Genomic DNA, 23,733 nt, shown 5'->3' with positions numbered 1-23,733 from the left:
TATAATAAAAAACTTAAATTACACCAAAACACACTAAAACTGCAATAAATCACTCTAAAATTCACTTAAACTGTAATAAAACACATCAAAACACAATATTTTCTGTTTTTCTTTACAATTAATTGACAAGCATTTTTTCTACAAATATTTTTGACATTTTGATGGTTTAATCAAACATCTACAAAAGAGCACTATTCACAATTTAACAAACTAATGTCTTATTTTAAAAGTGAAAAACAATTATACAATTAAAATTTTGATGGTTTAATCAAACATCTAAAAAAGAGCACTATTCATAATTTAACAAATTAATGTCTTATTTTAAAAGTGAAAAACAATTATACAATTAAAATTTATCGATTAGGATAATAATTGGGTACTCTATAACCAAGAGGAGGTTGTGGGAGTGGAGTATTGTAAGGGTAAGGTCTGGGGATACCCTCATTTGGTAATGGTGGTGAAGGAGCGGGTCTTGCAGGCCATGGGCTAGCCCTAGCTGAATTTCCAAAATAAGAAGAGCTTGCGGAGTTTTGTCTCGAACTTTGATCTAAAATATCAGACATTTTCTCAGTTTTGACCATAGGCGTAGAGTTCTATAGGCCCGTGGGGCCCGAGCCCCCCCAAAACTTTTAGAGGTGGCCACGGGCCCCTCAAAAATTTGTCATCCATAATACCGAAATCATGAAGATAGAGACCTCATAAAAATAATTTTTGCGTTTAGCTGACTGCAAAAAACCAATAAAACCACTACAGAGCAGTGTTTTCCGAACAGAATAGTTTTATTTTGTTCTATAAAATGTAAACAAGACGACCCAAGGGCTGGGCCATAATAGTAGCCACATCGTTATCTACTTAATTATTCTTACTTCAATAAATTTACTTATGTTATAATTGTAATAGTGCGACATAAACAGAGAACTTGAAATTTACTTCTGTTATATTTGTAATAGTGCGACATAAATAGAAAACTTGAAATTAACTTATGTTATAATTGTAAAACCCGGTTCCGAGAAGCTTTTGCTTTTAAAATTCCCCACGATTTCTTTGAATGTTGAAATAGGGGAGTGGGATTGAAAGCGTGAAATACTTGTCGACGGGTGATTGGAATTTTAAAGGGAGTATTAAACCTTCCATTTTAAGGCTATATCATAATCCTCTCTCTCTCGCTTGAAACATAGAGCAAATGTGATTCTTCCGCTTTAAGAACCGATTTACCAGGTACATAAATTAGGGAACTACTATAAAGAATGAATATTCTTTAGTTAAAACTATACACAATACCAAAGGTTATTTGGGAGTAAGGCATGAAGATCTTATCAATCTGGGTAGCTTTTGCTTAGACTATTTAAGACGCCGTGTATCTGTTTTTTTACGAGGATTTTTTTCTGTTCTCGCGGCTAAGTCGAGCCCAGCCGCTGGCGGCTCAGAAATCGGGATACCGCCGATACCTAGCCGAGGCTTAGTTTAGTTTTCGAGTGTACGATTATTCGCAGAGCTATTTTTCTGTTAAAATTAAAAAAATTCTCATAATATTTAGTTGAAGACTTATTATATGGCTCGAAAATTTTCGAAACTTGAGCTTTAAAACGTTTAATATAATATAACGACTAACGAACGATACCACAAATTTGCCTTTCGATCTTTCCGGTTATGTTGCCGGCGAGGTCGAGTCGAGGTCCCATGCAAGAAAATAGTAATAGCCGTCGCTGATTGGTCTGGCATTAAAGAGGCTATCTACGGTTAGGGGATTTACGATTGGTTAAAAACTTTTTTGTTCGTCTGTTTGGTTTTAACTTCGGGAATGTCATGAAATCTATGGCCAAAGCTATGGAAAAGTGGGACTTACGTGCTTTATGTGTGAAGCATAATCCGCTTTTTGAATAGTGCGACAAATGTAAGGCCAGGGATACTAGATGCTTGAAGAGGGATTCGAAGGGAGACGGAAATTGCGACAGAGTTATTGGCGTGTCATGCACAGTACAGTCTACCGGATGCAATTCAAAGCCAAATCAAGGTTGATGGCTGGAGGATGCGAAATCTGAGAGAAACAGGCGCGTTGTGGAACGGCTTAGGTCCGGTGGTACGCAAAAAATGGGAGAATACTCGGAATAGGAATTCAATTTGTCCTTGATAGGGACAAACAAGACGGCGCGCGTTATAGATCCCCGTTAAAAAAAACCTCTGCCGCAGTTTCGTCTGAACGTACGTGAAAAGGCTCGAGCTCGTCATCCCAATTTAAACATCTAGTATCTCTGGTAAGGCGCGGCGCTGGCCAAATCCATAGAGTACTAGATAAACAATTTTCAAAATGTTTTTCGAGGCGCAAGTATAAATTAGTCTTATGGGTTAAGTCGCTCTCATGGTTTCCAAAGTGGTGATTTTCCTGAGTTTTGAAAGTAGTCTCGAAATTTTTGTAAGGATTTTTACATTCGCATTGTAATGCGCAAATACGGATAAATTTGTTTTAAAACGCCCTAGATTATCTTTAGAGGAAAACATAGTACATGGATATACTTAATAAATATACTATATAATGTAGTATATATAAATTTATTACTTAATATTCGTTAGGAATTTATATACATCATATGCATGCATCACGCATGATGCTATCTATGTATTGGTCCAGGCCGGTTGGGCCCCACCAAACATTTGCGAAACTCTACGCCTATGGTTTTGACTCTCCTCAAATGCAACAAAAACATCTCCAGAAAAAGCTCCACACAAAGTTGGGTCTCCAAAAAATTTTGAGCAATGCTTGCAGTCTCTCCTTCAACTTGGGCAGCGGGAATTTGAAATAAAACCAAGGTAGTATCCAGAGAAACTTGTCTCGTTAGTTCATCAATCTTGGATTTCTTATACTTTTTTTTCAATTCAACAGCTTGTTCATAAAGGTTTAATAGTTGCTGACGTGATTCGACAATTCTGGGTTGATGGGATAAATTGATTGCCGCCAAACTCTTGTTACTTGCAAAGAGCGCATTCTTCACTTGTCTCAAGTCTTTGACCATTCCGTCCAATCTTTCATCATTGTTAAGCAAATCTTTCAACTCATCCTCCGTCAAGTGTTGAATTAGTTCTATGGCCGCTGAACAGTCCGGGTGCAAGTCTTGCATATAATATGGCATCCTGATCTTGATGATTGTTGACTATCTTTTATAACTCTTTTTTTATAGGCAGAATTTAGCCAAAGTTTACAAATAGACGCTAACACACCAGTAACACTTGAATTTTCAGAGGCTAATTATGCTTTCTACTATTACGTCTAAGATGAATTTCTTATATATTAATTAAGTTTTTACGTGTACCTTTTAATTTCCATTAAAACAGTACCAAAATAAACTCCTTGACAAAAGGTTGAAATTCTGAGTCAAACTAAAAATTACAATGGATTGCGCAACTTCCAGCAGAGACCTATCATTAACCCTTGGCAATGTACGTTTAAAGCTATCCATTCTCGTCTCTTATCAATGACGTCACAGATACAGTTGTACAAGAGACTGACAGGTGTTTTCCCGCGCAGTGTTTAGCGAGTTTCCCGCGAGGCGGCGCGCGGGTTTCCCCGCGAGGGGGCGCAGCCGTCAGGGGGCGCGCGGGTTCCCCGCGAGGGGACGCAGCAGCCAGGGGGCGCGCGAGTTTTCCCGCGAGGGGGCGCGCGGGTTTCCCAGGTGGGCGTGGCATAATGACGTCATAGGTCATTGACATACTGACCTTGACATTCTTCACCTACATTCTACACCTACGGAGGTACGAAGTGTGGGTCTATACTACTCACATACGAAGGGTTTTTCACCTCTGTTAATACGTTGATGCGCGATCAAATTACCCTTCTGCGTGCTTGAAAAGTCACACTGATCACACTTGAACAGTTTTTCACCGCCATGAATGCGTTTATGTTTGATGAAATCGTACTTATACTTGCAAGAATAGTCACATTGTTCACATTTGAAGCCCTTTCTTCTTTACCCATTCTAATACGACGTTATAGAGCCTTTTTATATTCAGTTGAATATTTGAAGCCCTTTTTACGTTTCTTCTTCAATTTCCCTACAAAAAATATAAACCATAAACATCACCTAGGCTCGAAACCCGAAAGGTTGTACTTTTAACATTTCTTTGCTCTCAAAATAATTTTTGTTCAATCGTTTTAACTTATTGCCAGATCTAACTTATGTTTAAGAATGTAGGACTGATTTAATTACTAAAATAAGAGGTTCATAATTGTTATGACATTTGTTGTAAGTTCCTCCATGTGGAGGCTAGACAGTTCCCGCAGTCTTACCCCTAACGATAATAATGGTAGTTGCAGACTTGCAGGCAATCATTTGATGATGAATAGCGAAATTCCGTGAACATTTACCCCCCCCCCCAAAATAGTCCGTAAACCCTACCAAAAAATTGCTGTTAGCAACGTAAAATTCTGTAGCAATATACAAAAATTTTTAAACATCAAACAGTAAAATTTTGAAGAAAAAAAACAGATGGAGACAAGTAAAATGTTTCATGTTCTTTCGAAGGGAGTCCCAGTAGTGTATTCTAAAAGCTAACCACAACTAAAAATAAACCTAAGACGAGTGGTAAATCCTACATAATCGGTTCCGTTGTCTTTATATATAAAAGGTTATATATCTTTAAAATACGAATAATTTCACGTGGACACAAATTTACTAATAGTTTTAAAGGTCTACACATTTTCCAATGAACCCATTATCAAATTTTTTATATTAAGTTCTTATAATAACTAGTTTGTCCAGATTTAGCCCCCCCCCCAAATTTCAAACCCTAGCGACGCTACTGCTTTGCTCTCAAAATATTCAACGGATTTTTAGGGAATCAAATGCTAAGTGACGCTGCATGATGACAAGTTACCCCTTTAACTCGTCCTCGCACCCCTTCTCTATTGTCAAAGTATTTTTGGCGGAAATAAGTACCAGCGATGATAAGAAAAGATTGAAGACCCTTGGGAAAGTCTCACTATTCAAGAGGCTGAAAGGTCGTTAAGTGCTACAATTCAAATATGCGTTACGTAGAATCTTAAAAATAACATAAAAAGTGTGAACGTTTTGTCCAACACATTTAAATATGTTCCATATAGGACGTAAATGAAGTTTTTTTTGGCGGTGTAGTCTTCAAATCCATTCTATTTACAGATGCTTTTACCAAGTCAAGAAAGTTCATCCTAAAGCACATTGATGATCACGAACAAGGGTTTTCCCCCCCCCCCATTTGTAAATGGCTTGTTGTTTGACCAAATTCATTTTCAGTGTGCTTGCAAAGAAACACCAATCACAGTTGAAGATTTTTTTCCTGGTTCGCGTTTTAATGTGACGTTATGGATTTCATCCATACTATTTTGAATTAATATAACTCAAGATTAGTGTTCATCTAAGTTTAAAGCGGAATTAGATCCTAAAACTGAACACTGATTTTCCGGCAGGGAGTTCGTGTCTCCCACATTCGCGATTTTTGAAAGATGAAAAAAAAAATACATTCGGATTTTATTAAGCAAATCGAGAGCGATCTCAGAGCATTAAAATGGAATACGCGACTAGACTTTATACCGAGAAGTCGGAAATAGTTGCTTAGAAATATGACTTCTCAATCTGGGTACTCGACACTATAAAAGCTTAAAATGACTTACCTGCATTTTCCGAACGAGGCGATGAGGTTTTACCTTCTGGAATATTTGGAGCGACATCTTCTAATGTCTCCGAGTTGGACACCGAACAATTATTTTCAACTGCAATTGGAACTCCGGGTAAATCGCTTTCCATAGAGACGGAGGTCAATTCTGATAGTTCATTAGGGTTACGTTCTAGTTTAGGAACACACACTGGCACACACAATGAGCTCGGATCGACAAACAGTTCCACACTTTGATTTTGTCTATCACTATCCTTCGCATCTGTCAAGGCGATTTTGGCTTGGTTATCAAGATCCTTTTCTAGGACTCTTTCTAGTGAATCGCCTTCGACATTTGCATCAAGAGAAAGATCCACATGTTTCTCGGTTTCAACATTCAATTCAGGAACACGAAATTTCTTCGGTTGAGTTGAATTATCCTCAGTGTCCCCCTCTGTCGAGACTTTTTGCGATTTATGATAAGAATCGTTAATGGTAATATTGTTTTCAAGAGGTTCCCGTGGCAAATCGCTTTCCGTGTTTGTGTCAGGAGACATTTCGAATGGGTTTTCAACCTTAATTTTAGGTGAAGGCGCACTTTGAGGCAAACTGTCACTGTATTTCAGTTTAAGGACACATGGATTCGTAATTCGCTTTATAAACCCCATATTTTCAGTTTTTTTCAAGGTAGTTTCGGCGTTTGCATTGCCAACCTCAGTAACAGGTGATTCTTGACTAATATTTTCTTTACGCAGGTTGCCTTGGACATTGTGCATCACAACTGGAAGGGTTAACTCCTGGCCATTATTTCCCAAATCATTTTCGACGGGTTCAGTTTTCACTAATTCATCGTCAGGAAATTGAAGTATTCCACTTTTCTCCTATTTTTTAAACAATTAACAATAACTTTCATTCTTAAAGTAATCCTCTTTCCAATCGACTATGAAAGTGAAGAATGTTCCATACCATCAGATCTTTGATTATTTTTTCCAACTCTTTAATGACCCTATTGAGTCTTTCAATTTCGTCTATTTGCTTATTTATCGTTAATGATGTTTTCACTCTCTCTTTTCCCATTTTTGAAATTAAAACATTACACTAAACAAAATGAGATTCCATTACAAAACAATCTTCGGAGTATCTTTGGCTAAACGTATTCTAAAGGGGCAAGCAAAGAAAAAGGGGAAGATAATCACACGCAAGAAGGGGAACAGCAAAAAAGGCCCTCGTCGGCGGTTTCTTTGTTAATAAAGAAACGAAGGACGTGTTACCGATCCCCTTAGCTTTGTGCCAATCCTGATAGGTGTTTTCACCAATAACCTTAATTAATTAACCCACTCATAGAGTTTGGTTCTATTTTAAGGGACACCTGATTCGACAACTGATCCATTTAAAGTTCCTCATATCTCTGTGCTTAATTTCACACTGCTAAAAAACCCCTATGCATTGAAAATACCTTGGCTTCCAGTTTCCTAATTCGATCATCTCTAGCTTTCACTGCATTGATTAGATCATCTTTGCTCAAGTGATCATAGTTACATTCTTCCTCGTGGTCCATTTCCTAAAAACAAAGTTTCAATAACTCAGTTTGTCTAAAACAAAAGGAATATTGCAATAATTTCGCAAATACCTCTTTAATCGCCACCCTTTGAAGATTTACTAAACTCATTTCGGAATTTTGAAAAGAGAGTTGGTGAGATTGTAAATCTACCCTAAAATAAAATAATTTTTCAAACTGAAGGTAAATCAAAAACGGACAAGGAAAGTTTCCCCATACATTGTAGCTTTCGCTATAAAAAGCTAAGAAAAACATAGCAATGCTTAAATTGTGACACTTTTGTTCAAGATTAGGGATTTTCTCAAGCCCATTTTTGGAATAAAACTACAACTAGATTCTAATAAATTATTTATTCTGCTAGCATTTTTAATTTTTTAAATAGCAAGATCTATTTCTTTTCAAGGTATATTAGTTTCAATAGGTTTGGATCCGTTATGCCTTATTGACATGATCCAAGTTGCATTTTATTCATCACTTACCAGTTTAAACGTTGAACCATAACACGGCATTCTTTAACAAATTCCATCACTTTTTGTACAGTTTCCCTGTTAAGATAATATACGTAACATTTTTATTATAATAAAAAGTATGGCCATAAACAAAGATTTAGTGTTACCAAGGGCGTTTCCCTCAGTTTAATGTACATTCTTACCAGGCAAGGCTTATATTAACGTTGTTTTGGTTACACAGTTACTCACACTGTTATGTTTTTGGGGTCTTAAAGAGAAAAAGCTTCAACTTTTTTTAAGAGCTTTTCTTGTATACAGATACTCTTTTTATTAATCAATAAAAATACATTAAAGCCTTCAAAGGAGGGACCGTTACCGTAACAATGGAATTCACTACAAAGTACAAACGCCAGAAAAAGAGAAAGTCTAGCAGACAGCTTATTAACTTTTTCCTAACCGCCGTCAATCAGTCTGGGAAATAAGGATATTTTTTAAACTAGTCCTTGGGAGTACAGGGTGGGAAATAAGGATTTTTTAGTGTATTAATAAAATTTTGTTGCAATAAAAACCACTATGATCATTCAGAGCCCACTCGATCACGCACACAACGACGTTGTAGATTTTTAAGTTTTTCTTTACAATCTTCTTAAAAGCATGGAGAAAGGGGGGGAGGAGTCGAATTGAGTAGCGTTGCACGGTCACTACGCGTAGTAAGTTTCACCCTCAAGTGGGAGGAAACTGTGGGGGATGGAATGGGGAAAGATTCTTGCACACTATGGTAAAGTAAAACCACCATGATGCTTCTTCGGCTACATTTATCACGCCCTCTCTCGACCATGTCTCGACTTAGCAAATTCAAAAGTGGCAACATGGTTCCGGGCTTCCATCGTTTTAGATAATAACTTTGGCTTTTATACACGCAGTATATGCCCATATTCAAATAATTAATACGTGAAATATTACCCAATTCACAAAAAGCTTGCCTCCGTTCCTCCGTTGAAATCTACGCGCCACGAAGTAGCAGAAGGCAATTAAATTAAACCCGCCACCATGGGCATGGTGCCACAGACGGCGCCAGTTAACCGTAGAGGTCAGGTGTGTTTACCACGAGGTGGATGATTCCACCCCCACTATTTCAACCCACCCCATCCTCCCGTTTCTGTGGGAAATTATATCGCGGGTCGGGGCAGAATTCGGCACAATATTTCGACTCCTTCCCCCTTTCTCCATGGTTTGAAGTCCTTATCGTATTTCTTATCCCACCACAAAGATCCCTGACTTGGGGGCGGGTTATAAATGCGATACTGTGCTCGAGTTTCTGCTTTACTGAACAGTCGAGTGACTCCAACGTGTGTACAGTAAAATTCGCTATATAGGTTGGCTTACCGACCCTATCCGAGAAAGGCAGTTTTTCACTATTGAAGTCGGGTGGCAATAAAGGCTTTTCCCCTATCTATGACGTTGGTGGTTACAGCAAACAAGTCGCCAACGGTTGAGCGACAAAATTTTTTCCGTACCCGCTCTCACCCCGTTTTTTGGGAAGGGATGGGGTGTCCGATGGGCGTATGAGATCATAGAGACTATAAACCCCAAAGGAGTGGCAGGTCCCCCGCTCTACAAGCTCAAATAATGATGTTGCTCCTAAATTGGTACATGAGAGCTTCCGGCCCGTTTAATTTTGCTTAGCGGAAGTCGCCCTGTACCAGGAAAAAGAGCAACAAGTTTTGGCATTCCCGCCAATCCTTGGGGTTTTAGTCTCTATGATGAGATTCTCTAAGGCGATTACTGTCTGTTGGACAGTTTGACATGAATGGGTTCAGGTTATATATAGTCATATATATAGTCCGCTATATCGGGGGGGAGGGTGAGTTTCTTACCTTCCCACCAAGACGAAGAAGGTATTAGAGAGTGAGCATGAGCGAGACACAGCCTAGATTTTAAATTTTTTTCCGTTAACTGATCAAATTATCGAAAATTTTAAACAAAATTCGAGGGAGATCATATTTTCTTACGCAAAAATGAGAACAATCATTAGAATTAAATACATAAATTTGGTAATCGTCAACGAGAACCAGGACAAAAGAAAGTCCAAAAAAATTGCGAAGCTCTTAAAGTAGCTAATTATTTCATTATTTTGAACTTTTTTATTTTAATGTGTATTTTCTAAATCGAATTTACTGTCACTGTTGTTGAAATCGCTCCCAAATGAAAATGTTATGTTACAATCTCGTTCGGTACTAAGTATACGTAGCACCCTCTTAAATTTAAAATTCCTAGAATAAACTCCATTTTACCCATGAAAGGGTTTCTTTGGGAGATTTTGAGTGGAAAATGTTCTATGACATTTTGCTGCCCAGGTCACTATTTTCAAGTTAAGATTGGAGTATTTTAGGCATGGCCCCTTAATTAAATTTGAAATCCTTGTCTTGTTTCATAATTAAATGTTAGTGGTCATCTGTAAAATAATAAAATTTTAACTTGAAAACAGTGGCCCGGACGGTGAAATGTTATAGAACATTTTCGACTCAAAATGGCCCATACACATCCCTTTTATTACCTCTCCGAGTGACGTATGTCACGGAGAGGCTCTAATTTTGACGTGTCTGTCTGGGTGTGTGTGTGTGTGTGTGTCTGTCTGTTGTTACACCCACGTGACCGCGTTCGCAGTTTGCAAATCGGAGCAAACGTGTTCTCAATTTCCGGAAATTTCGAAAATTGTATTACACTGACAGGCTATTACTCCATTGCCTGTCTAACATCACCAGCCTCTGGTCTTTGTCCATCCCACATGGACACCAGTCTGTACACACTGGCTTCTAATCACAATCATCTGCTGCTCTTTGTCCATCCCACATGGACACCAGTCTGTACACACTGGCTTCTAATCCCCACCCTCTAGTGGTCTTTGTCCATCCCACATGGACACCAGTCTGTACACACTGGCTACTAATCACCACCGTCATCTGCTCTTTGTCCATCCCACATGGACACCAGTCTGTACACCTGGCTTCTAACACCACCATCTTCTGGTCTTTGTTTTTGTCCATCCCACATGGACACCAGTCTGTACACCTGGCTTCTACTCCATCATCATCGTTAAGGTTAAGACATACGCGGCGATCGGCCAGGGTTACGAGAAACGTCTGGCCCTCCAATGGCGGGGCTTCCACCAAAGGTTCACGCAATTGCGCTGTTCTTATCCATAGCTACGATTCGACACCCTTATATACTACCCATTTTAGTAAGGCGAAGCAACCGGCGTATGCTTCATTTCAAACGCCAATATTTGTCAAGTCTCTCAAGAATGTTTAATTATTCTTTTTCAAAACGATGTAACGCTCAATAAGGCGAACAACTATCGAAGAAAATATTTAATATTAATTATATTTATTTTAATATTTAAGATAATCATGTCTCTAAACTCAAAATTAATACGGAAAGGGTAAAACAGTAGTCTATGTGTTTGTCTATATGTGTCCGTCCGTTGTTACACTAGTGCGCTGCGTTAGAAGTTCGTTTTGGTTTTGATGTGTAAAGAAATCCTTCAGAACCTTAATATTCCCGTTTTCCATAATATAAAATGAATATGTGGAAATATTTTTCGTAATTATGATGCATTTAGTACTTTTGTAGCTTTAGAGCTCTATTTCATTTTGATATTCCAAAGATTTTTTTAAATATTATTATTTAAAATGGATGTTTATATATTACTTAAGCTATACTACATCTGTTTATAGCATAATACTTCTTAAAGTGAATACAAGCGCAACGCTACAATGTTGGTCAAATGAACTGTTATTTGTCAATAGGCCCAGTGAACCAAAAGTAAACGCTTGGGTTTGGTTTTCGTTACTTTAATGCAGAGACATTAACGGTTCAGAGTGAGCCGAAAGTTAAATACACTATTAAATAATTAGGCTTAGATTTTATAATCATGGTGGAAATCTGGGCCGGGTTCAGCAGAGCCCAGCGCTGTTAGCAGTGTCCTACATAACGGGATTTTGTTTTTGAATTTTGACGTCACGGTGCTTAGCGCTGAGCTAGCGCGGTCTTCAAAGAAAACAGTCGGCTTTTTGGATAACGTGACGTAAAACGTGTAGTTCTCAGCTTGGCGAAAAAACCATGGATGAATTAATACAAATAGCTCTAAGGGACTATAGCTATTTAATTGGCATGAAACCAGTTGATCACGCGAGAATTTTAAGAGATATGTTAGTTTCTAATTTTAATTATAAAAGTTGTTATCTATCTCTATAAATATGTTATCATACAATTTTTGTTAAGCCTTGGTACCTTGCACGCTTTATTGCGCTAGCGTCATTTATAAAACGCCGATGACCGGAGAAAAGCTATGACGACAGAGCTCACCGGTAAACATTTCCAAAATCCGCTGTCTTTTTTGGTGAGCTCTGGTGAACGCAGCCCAGACCAGTGAAAGGTCTGATCGTAATCAGATAATAGCTTCGTGTTTTCATGCTTTTTATGGTACGCATTTACTTTCAGTGTGTGAAGCCACAAATAAGCTTTGGTGTTATGTAACGTTAACAGTCATGTTGACAAACTAAGAAAATCGTTGAGGTGAAACGAGAGGATAGTGTTTATATGGCAACCCTGTTGTGAATATGGCTTTGAACATAGAGGGCATACAGTTGAGGAGTAGAAAATTGGGCCTTTACAAACCCGTAAAGGTAGTATCCCTCCAAAGTTTTATCTCTTCATTTCCCGTTTCTCCCGATCGGATGATTTTAATGTGTACAAGTATATCATTATTGGATGTAAAATATCGTCTGATTTACAGTATATTTGCTATGCTTTGTATACTGCTTTAATATTTCATAAATTTTAACTTAAGAAACATTTCCATATCTGGGTAAATAAGTTTGTAAGTAGTCGTCTTGACTCGGAGAGGTAATATTTTGGTTTTCCCAACTTGTTAAAACTTTCAAATTAACGACTACGATTTTCAAGATTTCACACAGTTTTTTGTTCAACCATTTTCTGACTATTTAATTCTCCTTATGGGACCGAATACTCAAAACTAATTGTAAATTTTTGATATAAAATAAAATGTTCACGCGTACTACTTTTAAAACGATGCTCATGTTTCATGACAAAATATTTTGACTAATTTTGGTGAAAAAAACTAAGATAAGAATTTTTTCAAATAATCGATGTTTTATGATCATGTCTTCAAAAGTGAAAATTTTAATATCTGTTACTTCAGGCAATTCATTTTCTACACTTATCTTTTACACTTTCCCGTCTTTGTCTACAATGACAGTTTTTATTAATTGCTTTTAGGCTTGTGTTTACATGTACTATCAGTCTCGAGTTTTTAAGACACCTAGCAGACACACGGACTGTTAAAAGATTGTACTGCGGAGCCCATGTGCTACTGGGGAAGCTATAAATATTTTCTAGTGCAGGTTCTATATGGTTAATAGTTAAAGGTTGCATTTTGACCTTTCTAAAGTTGTTCAAAACGGTTTCAAAATGTCTAGTGTAAACGTGACTGAAGTGTGTTATATGAAACGTTAATTATCAAAAACTCATCAGTATTCTGATTGCTTTGTCCTCGTGAAATCCTTTCCTCTAATGACTTTCATTTCATAGACTAACTGTAAATATGAAAAGGTAGATCTTATGTTAAAGAAATGAAACGGTTTTGTTGCACGTTTTCCCCGATATTGGTTTTTACCATCACCTTATTTGCCCAAAATAATTTATATGGTAGATTTTCCAGTTACCTTATTATTCTAGGCCCTGAGACGTTAGCTATATAAATCTTTTTCTGAAATATCTACATAATACTTGTGGAAGTCCTGCATGGAAATGCTTTCTCCATAAGCTGACATTCTATTTGTGCTTAGTCTATGATAACACTGTGAGTCGATACATCACACACTTAAACACTAGCACCTCGAAGAGATTTTAAACTCATTACGTCAAAAATTCTCCATATATGCCTATTTATATTAAAGGACATTGATACAATTTTTGCAAAATGTGTCTAGCTTTTTTGACGAACATATTGCGGTTGCAAGAAAGACCGAGCGCTACTAAAAGGCTTATATATGTGTAAGTAATTAAGCTAGATTACCGACGACTGGCAATTAAGCTAGATTACCGACGACTGGTAATTAAGCTAGATTACCGACGACTGGTAATTAAGCTAGATTACCTACGACTGGTAATTAAGCTAGATTGGCGACGACTGGTAATTAAGCTAGATTACCGACGACTGGTAATTAAGCTAGATTACCTACGACTGGTAATTAAGCTAGATTGGCGACGACTGGTAATTAAGCTATATTAAAGACGGCTGGCAGCTACTAGAGGAAATGTTTCCTATTTGCACTCGTGTTTCTTTTCTCATTAAAATATAACGAAATATTAAATCTATAACCCTATTTTAAAGTTAAGTGTTTTGGGAGTCCATATCTCTGTATAACTGGGTGTTGTACGTTATTCGTTCGTTGACATTTTTACGAGGGGTCTGACGTTTTTGAAAAAGTGTATACAGGATTTTGAAATCCAATGTGATTTCTTCGGACTTCGTTGGATTCCATTTGATATCGTCGCATTTTGTTTTATTTTAAAATTTGATGAAATCCAGATTTCGTCGGATTTTGAATTTCGTGAATTTTGCAATGGGTTTCGAGATTTCTTTACAAATTTTGTGATGTCTTTGTTGATTTAGTGATTTCTTTATTGATTTTGTGATGTCTTTGTTGATTTTGTGATTTATTTGCTGATTTTCTGATTTCACTTCTGATTTTCCGATTTCTTTATTGATTTTGAGATTTCTATACTGAATTTTTGATTTCGTTACTGATTTCGGATTTTTTATGAGATTTTGAAATAAGTAAAAATACTTTCCATTTCTTTCCAGATTTCTGACTTTGTTATTGATTTCGCGGGTAGCTCTAGGAATTTCGTGAATGACCAACCCCTCGCATTTTTAACTCAGTCGGACCCAAAGAAAAAACCCTTTGATTTATTGCAGGCTTATCAGAAACACCCTGTATATTTTTTGTTTAAAAGCGTATGTTTATTTGTCAGAAATAATTGTACACAGGTTAGTGCAAATTTTTAACTGTTTTTTAAATGTTTTTAGGAAATAAAACATCAATTGCGGTAAATTTTCAACTAAAACTGAGTAAAAAACTGAATCTATATATGTTGAGTGAATTTTATGTTGCTTAAAATGTACACGAGCAATTGAACAATATTTCGCATTCGAATATCATTAAAGTCAGTGTATTTGACGCTTTATATGAAATGTTTGGACAATGAAATGGTACCCGGTATTTGGACGGAACATCAATTTCATTTTATTGTGACAAATAGATATTCAATATAATTGAACAAATTATGTTGAATTTAATCAATAGATTTGTTTAAAATAGTTTTAAGGGTATTTCAAAATATTGATTATTCGAAATTATGATAGATTTTGATTTACACAATTATTGAAAGGCCTATAATATGATAAATTTCATACATATCGCCAATTTAATTTGTGCTAAAAATTGAGCCTGTAGAGGCCGCATTATACTCACATTACTATCGAGTTTCTATTTAAAATTTTATATTTTATCATTGTTATTTACATCAGTTTTAAAGAACATTAATTCTCATTGAGAAAAGTAGAATTTATCGTAAATGTACAAAGCCATTTTTAAGTCTCTTGAACAAACCCTTTTAGGGCATTTATCGATTAAGTTTTATCAGGGATAGAGAGACTTTTTTAAGACGGAATAAACAATGTTTGGCCTTTACTTCAGTCCGACTCATTGACGAGTATATAGCCCCTTCCTTCAACACGTAACCAAAAAATTAAATTATCTTATTGGCTCACTAAAACTACGTATTGGTGACGTTGCTGACAAGGAGGGCCAAAAATACGTAATTCCTGTTTACCTCTGTCGCTATGACTACGACCCCTCTTGCGTTGTACCATAGTCCACTCGATCACGCGCGTCACGACGCAAGCTCCTCGCGCTATAGCGGGAGCGCGGATCGAGTGGGCTATGGTTGTACAGATAAGCGTCTTCACAGGGGCTCAAAATGGAGCCGTCTAAATGCGAGGGTCCGGTAATTATTCGGGAATTGTTTTTAATAGCAATTAAGAAGATAGTTAGTGAATTTGGTGCCGGTGTTTTGGATTTGGAGTACATGTGTAAGGGTGAAAAGTGTTCGCTAATTCTTTCTTAAGCCAAGAATGGCTACTATCCTCATGATTTTGTAAACGAATTTGATGAAGTTAACCAAGGCTTAGTGAATGGGCAGGAGTTTTGTGAGCTTAGTGTTTGGTTAAAACCTGTTCTTGCTGTAATATCTATGAAGACTTTTACTCAATTCTAACTCACTTTTAACTTTCTTGGGTCTTCCCCGTTTTTTTTCACTTGCAAGCCCTATGTCTTGCGTAACTTCCATTTTTAAACGATGTTATTTCAAAAATTACAATCCGAGCCCATTCCAACTTGGCAGACGAAGGGGCAGACGACGTTTATTTGACCCGGATATACATACCAGGCTGGGAAATAAGGATATTTTTTAAACTAGTCCCCGGGACCAGTGAGCCTTCGTGTCTAGAATAATAAACTGGTCCTAAGGACCAGTGACCCTTCCCTTAATATTTTTTCTACGGATCCTCCCCTTTGATGTGAAATTCGTGGATATTGCATAGGTCAAGAAAAGTAATTGTTGAAGTGTCAAAATAGTAACTTTATTTTTTTTATTGGCAAATGGCAACCTAAATTCAAAAATTAGGAACTTATTAATATCACAAATTATAAGCTATTTAACAATTTATCCAATGACATTTGTAATTCAGAATCATTTTGATCGGTCTCCGAATTGGGCTGATTTGTTTCAACTCTCCTATCTCTATGAGTTAGCCACATTGTCAAGGCAGGAAAAGGATCAAAATCCTCCAGAGAAATTTTTCTTAAAGAAATTCTTATAGAATTGTCCAAGTTTTTGGAGCTAAGCAATGTTCGATGCTTGTGTTTTATTAAATTTGATTTACTAAATCCCCTTTCGGCCTCAGCTGAAGAAGGGATGACTAGAGAAATTACTTCAAATACTTTGCTTAGTGCGGGAAAACGTAATGAATATTTCTCCATCACTAATGAATAGATGTCCTTGGGGCTTTTTCTTACTTTCAGTGATACCTGACTGGATACCATTCTCTTGAATGAATTCCATTCCATTTTTAGACTCATTTCTTCTTCTTCATTGAAAAATTGTCTAATTTCTTCAATTTCCAGATTACCGAAATCTTCAAATCCTTTCGAATTTGTTTCACTGTTTGGCCATATTCTAGTATCAAAAATGTGAGATCCTTCAATTTTATCTGTCGTTTTATAAAGTTCATCCAAAAAAGGGCAACATTTTCACACAAATTTGCGCTTTCCTCTAAGAATGTCTTAGCATCTAGCAAATCCATTTTGATGGGCTGACCCCTAAATTTGTTTAGTGTTTTCAAAAGCTCCTCAGTGATAGTCTTGACTTTAATTCCTCCATCAGCTTTGAAATGCCTAATCTCATCAACTGTGCTCTTTACTTCATCTTTTCCTTCATAGAGCAATAAATCTCTTTTTTGGAGTTTCTGAGAAAGATTCCCTAGCTGGAAATATATATCATACATCAGGGCTAGATTGGCGAGAAAAGAAGAGCTTGAGATCTTTTCAATTAATTCTTTGGCTTTTGACTTAGTTTTAGTATCATTACTGGAGGTAGTTTCAATTTCTTTGAGGTGTAGCACCAATGGTTTCCAGTTTCTCTCAACAGCCCTTATGGCCTTGAAGTGAAAAGAAAGCCATCTCGTTTGTGGTAAAGATCCAAATTTGAAAATTGTTTCATTAATCTGATCAGCAATGTCTTGGATTCCATCAAGTTTTTTGTATGATTTATGGTAAAAATGAAAAATATCTATAATAACTTGAGCAATGTCTTCAATTTTCTTATTTCCCTTGAAAGCATTTTTGCACAATAGTTCTGTTTTATGAGCCATGCAGTGCACACCAATCAGAAAATGATTCGTTTTCTGTTTCCTGAGTATTTCAATTAATCCATTATTTTTCCTGTGGTACACTGATGCACCATCAGTGCCAATGCAAACCAACTTTTCTATCCAATTTGGTATTCCAATTGAATCAAAATGAGTCTTCAAGCATTTTTCAAGTCCTACAGCGTTAGAAGCTTCTGGTTTCAAGGTTGTCAAATATTTGGTGGTTGGTCTTCCATTTTCTAAAATACTGATGTATAATATTTCATTATTACTGCAACTTCTATCAGTTGATCCATCCATTATTAATGCAAAGGTGTTGGCATTTTTTAATGCACTTGATGTTTCATTTTGAAAAACTTGTGAAATAAAGTCGGCAAAATAAGGTACGGTTTTGTGATGAACTGTGTATGAAGTCTCCATATTAATGCCGTTTTTTCTTTGAAGTTGACACAATTCGGGAAACTTTCTATAGGACGAATTAGACACTATTATGTAGTAAACAGTGTTGAAAATATGTGCAAGTCGATCCTTTTGAATTTCATCGAGCTTCAACATCGCTGCAGGTAAAGGCTCGGAAGATAATACGACCGTTTTACTTACAGCTGTACATTTCTTATGGAAACTAGATTTTTGGTGTGCTTGAATTGCTGAGACTTGAAAATTTTTCGTACCCTGAACACAATAATGAGGGCTTTCTTTATAATTTGTTTCTTCTGCTTTCCTACAGACTTTGCAGTACATTAACTTTTCTTCTTCATCGTACTGCAAAAATTCATATTGAGATTTCCAAGAACTGATGAATTTTCTTTTCTTGCCGTGACCTTGGTTTGAAGTTGAAGGCACCTCTTCATTTGAAGTTGAAGGCACCTCTTCATTTGAAGTTGAAGGCACCTCTTCATTTGAAGTTGAAGGCACCTCTTCATTTGAAGTTGAAGGCACCTCTTCATTTGAAGTTGAAGGCACCTCTTCATTTGAAGTTGAAGGCACCTCTTCATTTGAAGTTGTCGGACTTCTTGTTACGTTTGCACTTGACATTGGTTTGCTCGCTTGACTCTTCTCATTTTTCTCAATTATATATTTTTTTGGTTGAATACCTTGATTTTCGTTATCAGCAGTTACACTTGTTATAGGTCGATTCACACAAGTTACAGTATCAGACTGTGAATTTGGAGTTTGACTAGCTAAATTCTCAATAGTTTCATAATTGGATCTTAGAATTGGTTGACTAGCTCTAAGTTCATTCTCCTCAGAGTCCTCACTAGTTTGAATCCCAGACTTTGTAGTTTTAGGTTGACTAGCACTAGCTTCATTCTCCGCAATAGTTTCAATTCCAGACGTTTTAGTTTTAGGTAGACTAGCATTAGCAGACCATAGTGATTGTACAGTTCTCAAATTACCGGGGTTACCTTTCAGAATCCTTTTAGGCCTGCCTGGTCCTGGCATTTTGTCTGTTTTAAAAAATATTGCATTTCAGAATTCAGATCACTGAATTAATAAAAAAATCATAGTTTCTTACTTTAGAGCCAATAAAATTTGCACGAGAAGAGGTAACTTCCAACACAACAAAAAGCGCGTCTAGCCGCCAAGCCAAGTCACCAAACCAACAGCTCAAAAGGCTTCGGATTCACGTTTATTCAACTAGGCTGCCACAATCAAAGATCAGTCATACTGTATATCGCTAACTAAAGCTGGTAGACCCTTTCAATTCCTTCTCATCATTCTAAACTTTCATTGAAGCTTGGAATGGAAAGGGAGTCAAGGGGAATGGAAGGGAATAGGGGGAAAAATACGCTACCATGGAGGATGAAGCTACGGTGTTCCTGGAGTAGTAACTTACAACCCGTAATGATTTTTTCTTCTGTGGGGTTGTCGTCTTGCCCAGCAAATGCTAGAAAATAGTAGAAAAGCGTAAACGGATTTCCAGTTATACGCTTGAATTTCTAAACTGGTCCGCTCTAAATTTTTGAAACTGAGTTGAATTAATTAACTTGTCCTAAGGACCAATAACCTCCATTTTTTGAATAAAAAAACTGGTCCTGGCAATTAATAAACTGGTTTTGGACCAGAGGACGTGTGCTATTTCCCAGCCTGATACATACAACGCCATAACGAAAATAAGACACGCCTCTTCTTTTATATCCCTCCGTCACGGGTAAGGGGGTCGTGGACTTGGACGCGCACCCGAATAACCCTGTTACCCATTCCGTCTTAAAAAAGTCTATCTATCCCTGGTTTTATAATTGTGGTATATTTTATAATTTGAATACAACAGTTTATCCAACAGTTCACAAACTATTTGATGAAAATATTTGAGACAAACTCTATTTTAACAAAGCTTCGACTATTAACATTTCTTTATTATATTTTTTATATTTGGTGTCTACTTTCTCAAAATAAAACAAAACTTTCAATACATTAAACAAGTAAAAAGACTTCTATGAAGTATAAGAATCTAAACCTAATAAAAAAAAATTATTTTTAGAACTTTTTTTTAAATACGGTATCATTGTAACCTATTTTTAAACAAAATATTAAAAATATGTCGAAAAAGAGGTATTCTTCATATTAAGTTTTTTCTGACCTTTGAGATAGTATTAAAGTTAGTTTCGGTTTAGGTTATGTTTTGCAGCCGACTATTGGCATCCATTGCTATGAAGAAAAAATCCAATATAAAAAAAAACACAGAAATACCAGAAATATTAAACTTTTTCGAAGCCATAGTGTGAGATAATAATTAAATTTTGTTAAAAGAAGAGAAAACTTATGGCAATTAAATACAAGTATTTTATTAGGTGTAGAATTCCTAATTAAAATACATTAAGATGAGAGCTTTCGGCTCGTGAGCCTTCATCAGTCATACTAAAATCTAACGCGCGTGACCCTTACGAGGTGACCTCGGTTTTTTTAACAAATCATATCACGCCCTCTCTAATGTATTTTAATTAGGCATTCTACACCTAATAAAATACTTGTATTTAATTGCCATAGGTTTTCTCTTCTTTTAACAAAATTTAATTATTATCTCACACTATGGCTTCGAAAAAGTTTAATATTTATGAACATTTGGACGATCGAAGAGACGTCGCTACATTTTATCGACTCCGACACACGAAGCGTAAACAAGCCTCGGTCAAAAATCAGATCACGTTCCTGAAAAGATGCAAGTCGGTTGGATTGACTCCCCAAGGCCTAAAATTGAATCTAAACCCTGGATTTTCGATAAATCGTACCATCAAAAAACAAAAACTGCAGTTGGAATCAACTCTAATCAAGAAAACCTTAATCGACCTCCATAATAAGCTGAGACATCTGCGCGCTGAGTGCCAAGATTTGGAGGACCTCCTCTTCAAGTTTGTGGATTACCCTACGACAATCTTTTTGCTTGACGTGATTGAACAAGACTGCAGTTGTGAGTTTCGTAATTGTAAGAAAAAACTAACTGACAAGTTCCAACGTTTAAATGCCACCCTTATCGAAGAAAATACTACTAAAGAATTTTCTCAGAACACCGACAATGTAATTAACCTTTCCGCGAATTCACTAAGTGATACTGAAATTAGGTTACTAGCAAAAGGCCTAAAATTCACTCCATACAATCAAAACACCGGTTTCCTAGATATTCTAGCAAAAACCGAAGATTTTCTATTACAACAAACTGACCTCGAGGACTGTACTAAACAAGACATTCGTAGTTTAGTGAAGAACAGTTTCGACAAACCCAGGTTCGATAAAACTTTTGACAATTTGACTTCTAAAGAAAAATTCGCGCTTAAAAATCTGAAAAACAACCCCAGCATCAAAATCGTTAACGCAGATAAAGGTGGCAAAGTTGTTATTCTTGATAGCTTAGTTTATGACGAGAAGATCTTATATGTTCTTGAAAATAGTGGTGATTACGATACTATAATTGGTGATTGTTCTCAAAGAATTGACAAACTGGTACGGGCAAAAATTACCGAATGTATTAAAAACAAAGAGTTAGATAAAAGAACGTACTTTAGATTTGTAGCAAGCAACCTTAAACCGCCACATGTTTATGGTTTGCCTAAAGTCCATAAAGAAGGGTGTCCATTAAGGTTAATTGTTTCCAGTATTGATGGCCCCACCTACTATTTAGCTAAAAATCTCGTACCAATAATCTCCCCCCTAATAAATAATACCGAACGAAGTCTAAAAAACTCGTATGATTTTGTAGAGAAAGTTAAAAAGATCCAAGTTAATAATTCTGATACTATCCTTAGCCTAGATGTAATAAACTTATACACTAGAGTACCTATTGAAGGTGTTCTAGATGTTTTAAGATGTAAATTAGAAAAGGACCCCACTTTAAAAAACAGAACAGACTTAACCATTGATTCAATCGTAGAACTTAGCCAAATTTGTATAGAAAATACATACTTTAGCTTTAAAGATCAATTTTTTGTACAAACAAAGGGTTTATCGATGGGTAATCCACTTTCGAGTGTCTTAGCAAATTTATATATGGAGTTTATTGAAGAAAAACTATTTAGTCACAAAAGAATGGCAAGAAATATAAAATTTTGGGTAAGGTTCGTTGATGACATTTTTGTCATCTTAAAAAATGTAAGAAACAATACAAATTTGTTATTGGATTTAGTTAATAGTTTAGATAATTCTATTAAATTTACAATTGAATTGGAAAATAATGGCAGTTTACCCTTTCTAGACATAATGACCAGAAGATTAGATAATGTTAATAGTTTAAAATGTACTCTTTTTCAAAAACCCACTCACTGTAAAAAATTTCTAGATTATAATTCCTGCCATAGCCAAATTGTAAAGTTAGGTATAGTAAAAAGCTTAAAATACCGCATAGAAAATATCTCCGACGAACCTGAGACTGATAAAGCCATTGTTAAAAATCAGTTAATTAATAGTAATTACCCAAATGGTTTAATTGATGCGATTTTTAAAAATAACATTGTTAATAATGATTACAATAGACCTAGAGACTCTCAACCATGCTTAGCGCTCCCGTATATTAGGGGAATTAGTGAAAAATTAGGTAGACAATTAAAAAATAAATTTAACGTTAAATTATTAAATATAGGGGGACAAAATTTAAACAATCGCTTAGTTAAAAATAGGCCTAAAAGAGATATTAACCTATTGGATAATCGCTGCGTCGTTTACCAAGTAAAATGTGAAACATGCGGCGAAATGTATGTTGGCGAAACACAACAAACATTAAAAAATAGGTTCTCAGGGCATAAGCAATGCATTAAAAACTATAATAAAGAAAACGGCATAGCGGTACATGTTTGGGAGTCTAAAGGTCACGTAATGGATTTTAAATATCCGAAAATTCTGTATCGGGAGAAAAATTGGCGAAAAAGAAAGTTTATTGAGGGTATATTTATTAAGAAATCGGGAAAATTAAATTTAAACCAAGGTTGTGCTGAAGCAAAATATTGGGGAGTCATCGACGACAGGCATTTTGTTCAAGAGAGGGCGTGATATGATTTGTTAAAAAAACCGAGGTCACCTCGTAAGGGTCACGCGCGTTAGATTTTAGTATGACTGATGAAGGCTCACGAGCCGAAAGCTCTCATCTTAATGTATTTTAATTAGGCATTCTACACCTAATAAAATACTTGTTTTAATTGCCATAAGTTTTCTCTTCTTTTAACAAAATTTAATTAGAAATACCAGAGTGAAATGATACTCAGAAATCTCCATTTGACGCTTCGCAAATTACAGCAATTATATACGTAAGTGGAATATTAAATAGCATATCGAAAGCAATTGGTTTCTACTAATATTAAAAATTGAATGTATACATTAAAAATAGTTCGACCTAGTGGTTTTAAATTATGATTTGAATTTTATGAACATTTCGTACTATGTTGACGCGTTCAATTTAGCGTGTATGGGTTCCTTAAAATTTTCTTGATTATTTTAAGTGTCATTGGTTATAAATTTGAAATTGGGATCAATTAAAATTTAATATAATCTTCGAAACTATCATAAACAAGTTGAAACTAAGTTTCTTTCACTTGAAAAGATACAAATGAAAAATATTCGTAATTATCGTTATTATTTCAATTTCTAGAGCTTGTACAATA

At 36.0% G+C, this 23,733-nt stretch overlaps 3 protein-coding genes across 3 annotated transcripts; 1 reads left to right on the top strand and 2 right to left on the bottom strand.

The window, feature by feature from the left end:
• Positions 1 to 268: 268 nt before the first annotated feature.
• On the bottom strand, positions 269 to 3,128 carry LOC149623026 (vacuolar protein sorting-associated protein 37B-like). Its single transcript, XM_089853519.1, has 2 exons — positions 2,651 to 3,128; positions 269 to 276 (listed from the first exon to the last, which is right to left on the bottom strand). The coding sequence occupies exons 1-2, from the start codon at positions 3,126 to 3,128 to the stop codon at positions 269 to 271; spliced, it is 486 nt and encodes a 161-aa protein (XP_089709645.1).
• Positions 3,129 to 3,971: 843 nt separating this feature from the next.
• On the bottom strand, positions 3,972 to 7,916 carry LOC149623025 (uncharacterized). Its single transcript, XM_089853518.1, has 7 exons — positions 7,833 to 7,916; positions 7,660 to 7,725; positions 7,253 to 7,334; positions 7,079 to 7,183; positions 6,589 to 6,720; positions 5,642 to 6,503; positions 3,972 to 4,047 (listed from the first exon to the last, which is right to left on the bottom strand). The coding sequence occupies exons 2-7, from the start codon at positions 7,704 to 7,706 to the stop codon at positions 3,983 to 3,985; spliced, it is 1,293 nt and encodes a 430-aa protein (XP_089709644.1). The 5' UTR covers positions 7,707 to 7,725; positions 7,833 to 7,916; the 3' UTR covers positions 3,972 to 3,982.
• A 12,761-nt stretch (positions 7,917 to 20,677) lies between these two features.
• Positions 20,678 to 23,254, top strand: LOC149623024 (uncharacterized). The gene has a single exon (XM_089853517.1). It carries the CDS (start codon positions 20,678 to 20,680, stop codon positions 23,123 to 23,125), a length of 2,448 nt encoding a protein of 815 aa, XP_089709643.1. The 3' UTR covers positions 23,126 to 23,254.
• The last annotated feature ends 479 nt before the right edge of the window (positions 23,255 to 23,733 follow it).

Source organism: Phalangium opilio, unplaced genomic scaffold (genome assembly GCF_054372755.1).
Source record: "Phalangium opilio isolate 3A_F unplaced genomic scaffold, DU_Popi_V2 ptg000118l_1, whole genome shotgun sequence".
Taxonomy (NCBI): Eukaryota; Metazoa; Arthropoda; class Arachnida; order Opiliones; family Phalangiidae; genus Phalangium; species Phalangium opilio.
Note: the sequence above shows the minus strand (reverse complement) of the source record. Positions and strands in the feature narration are given on the sequence as shown.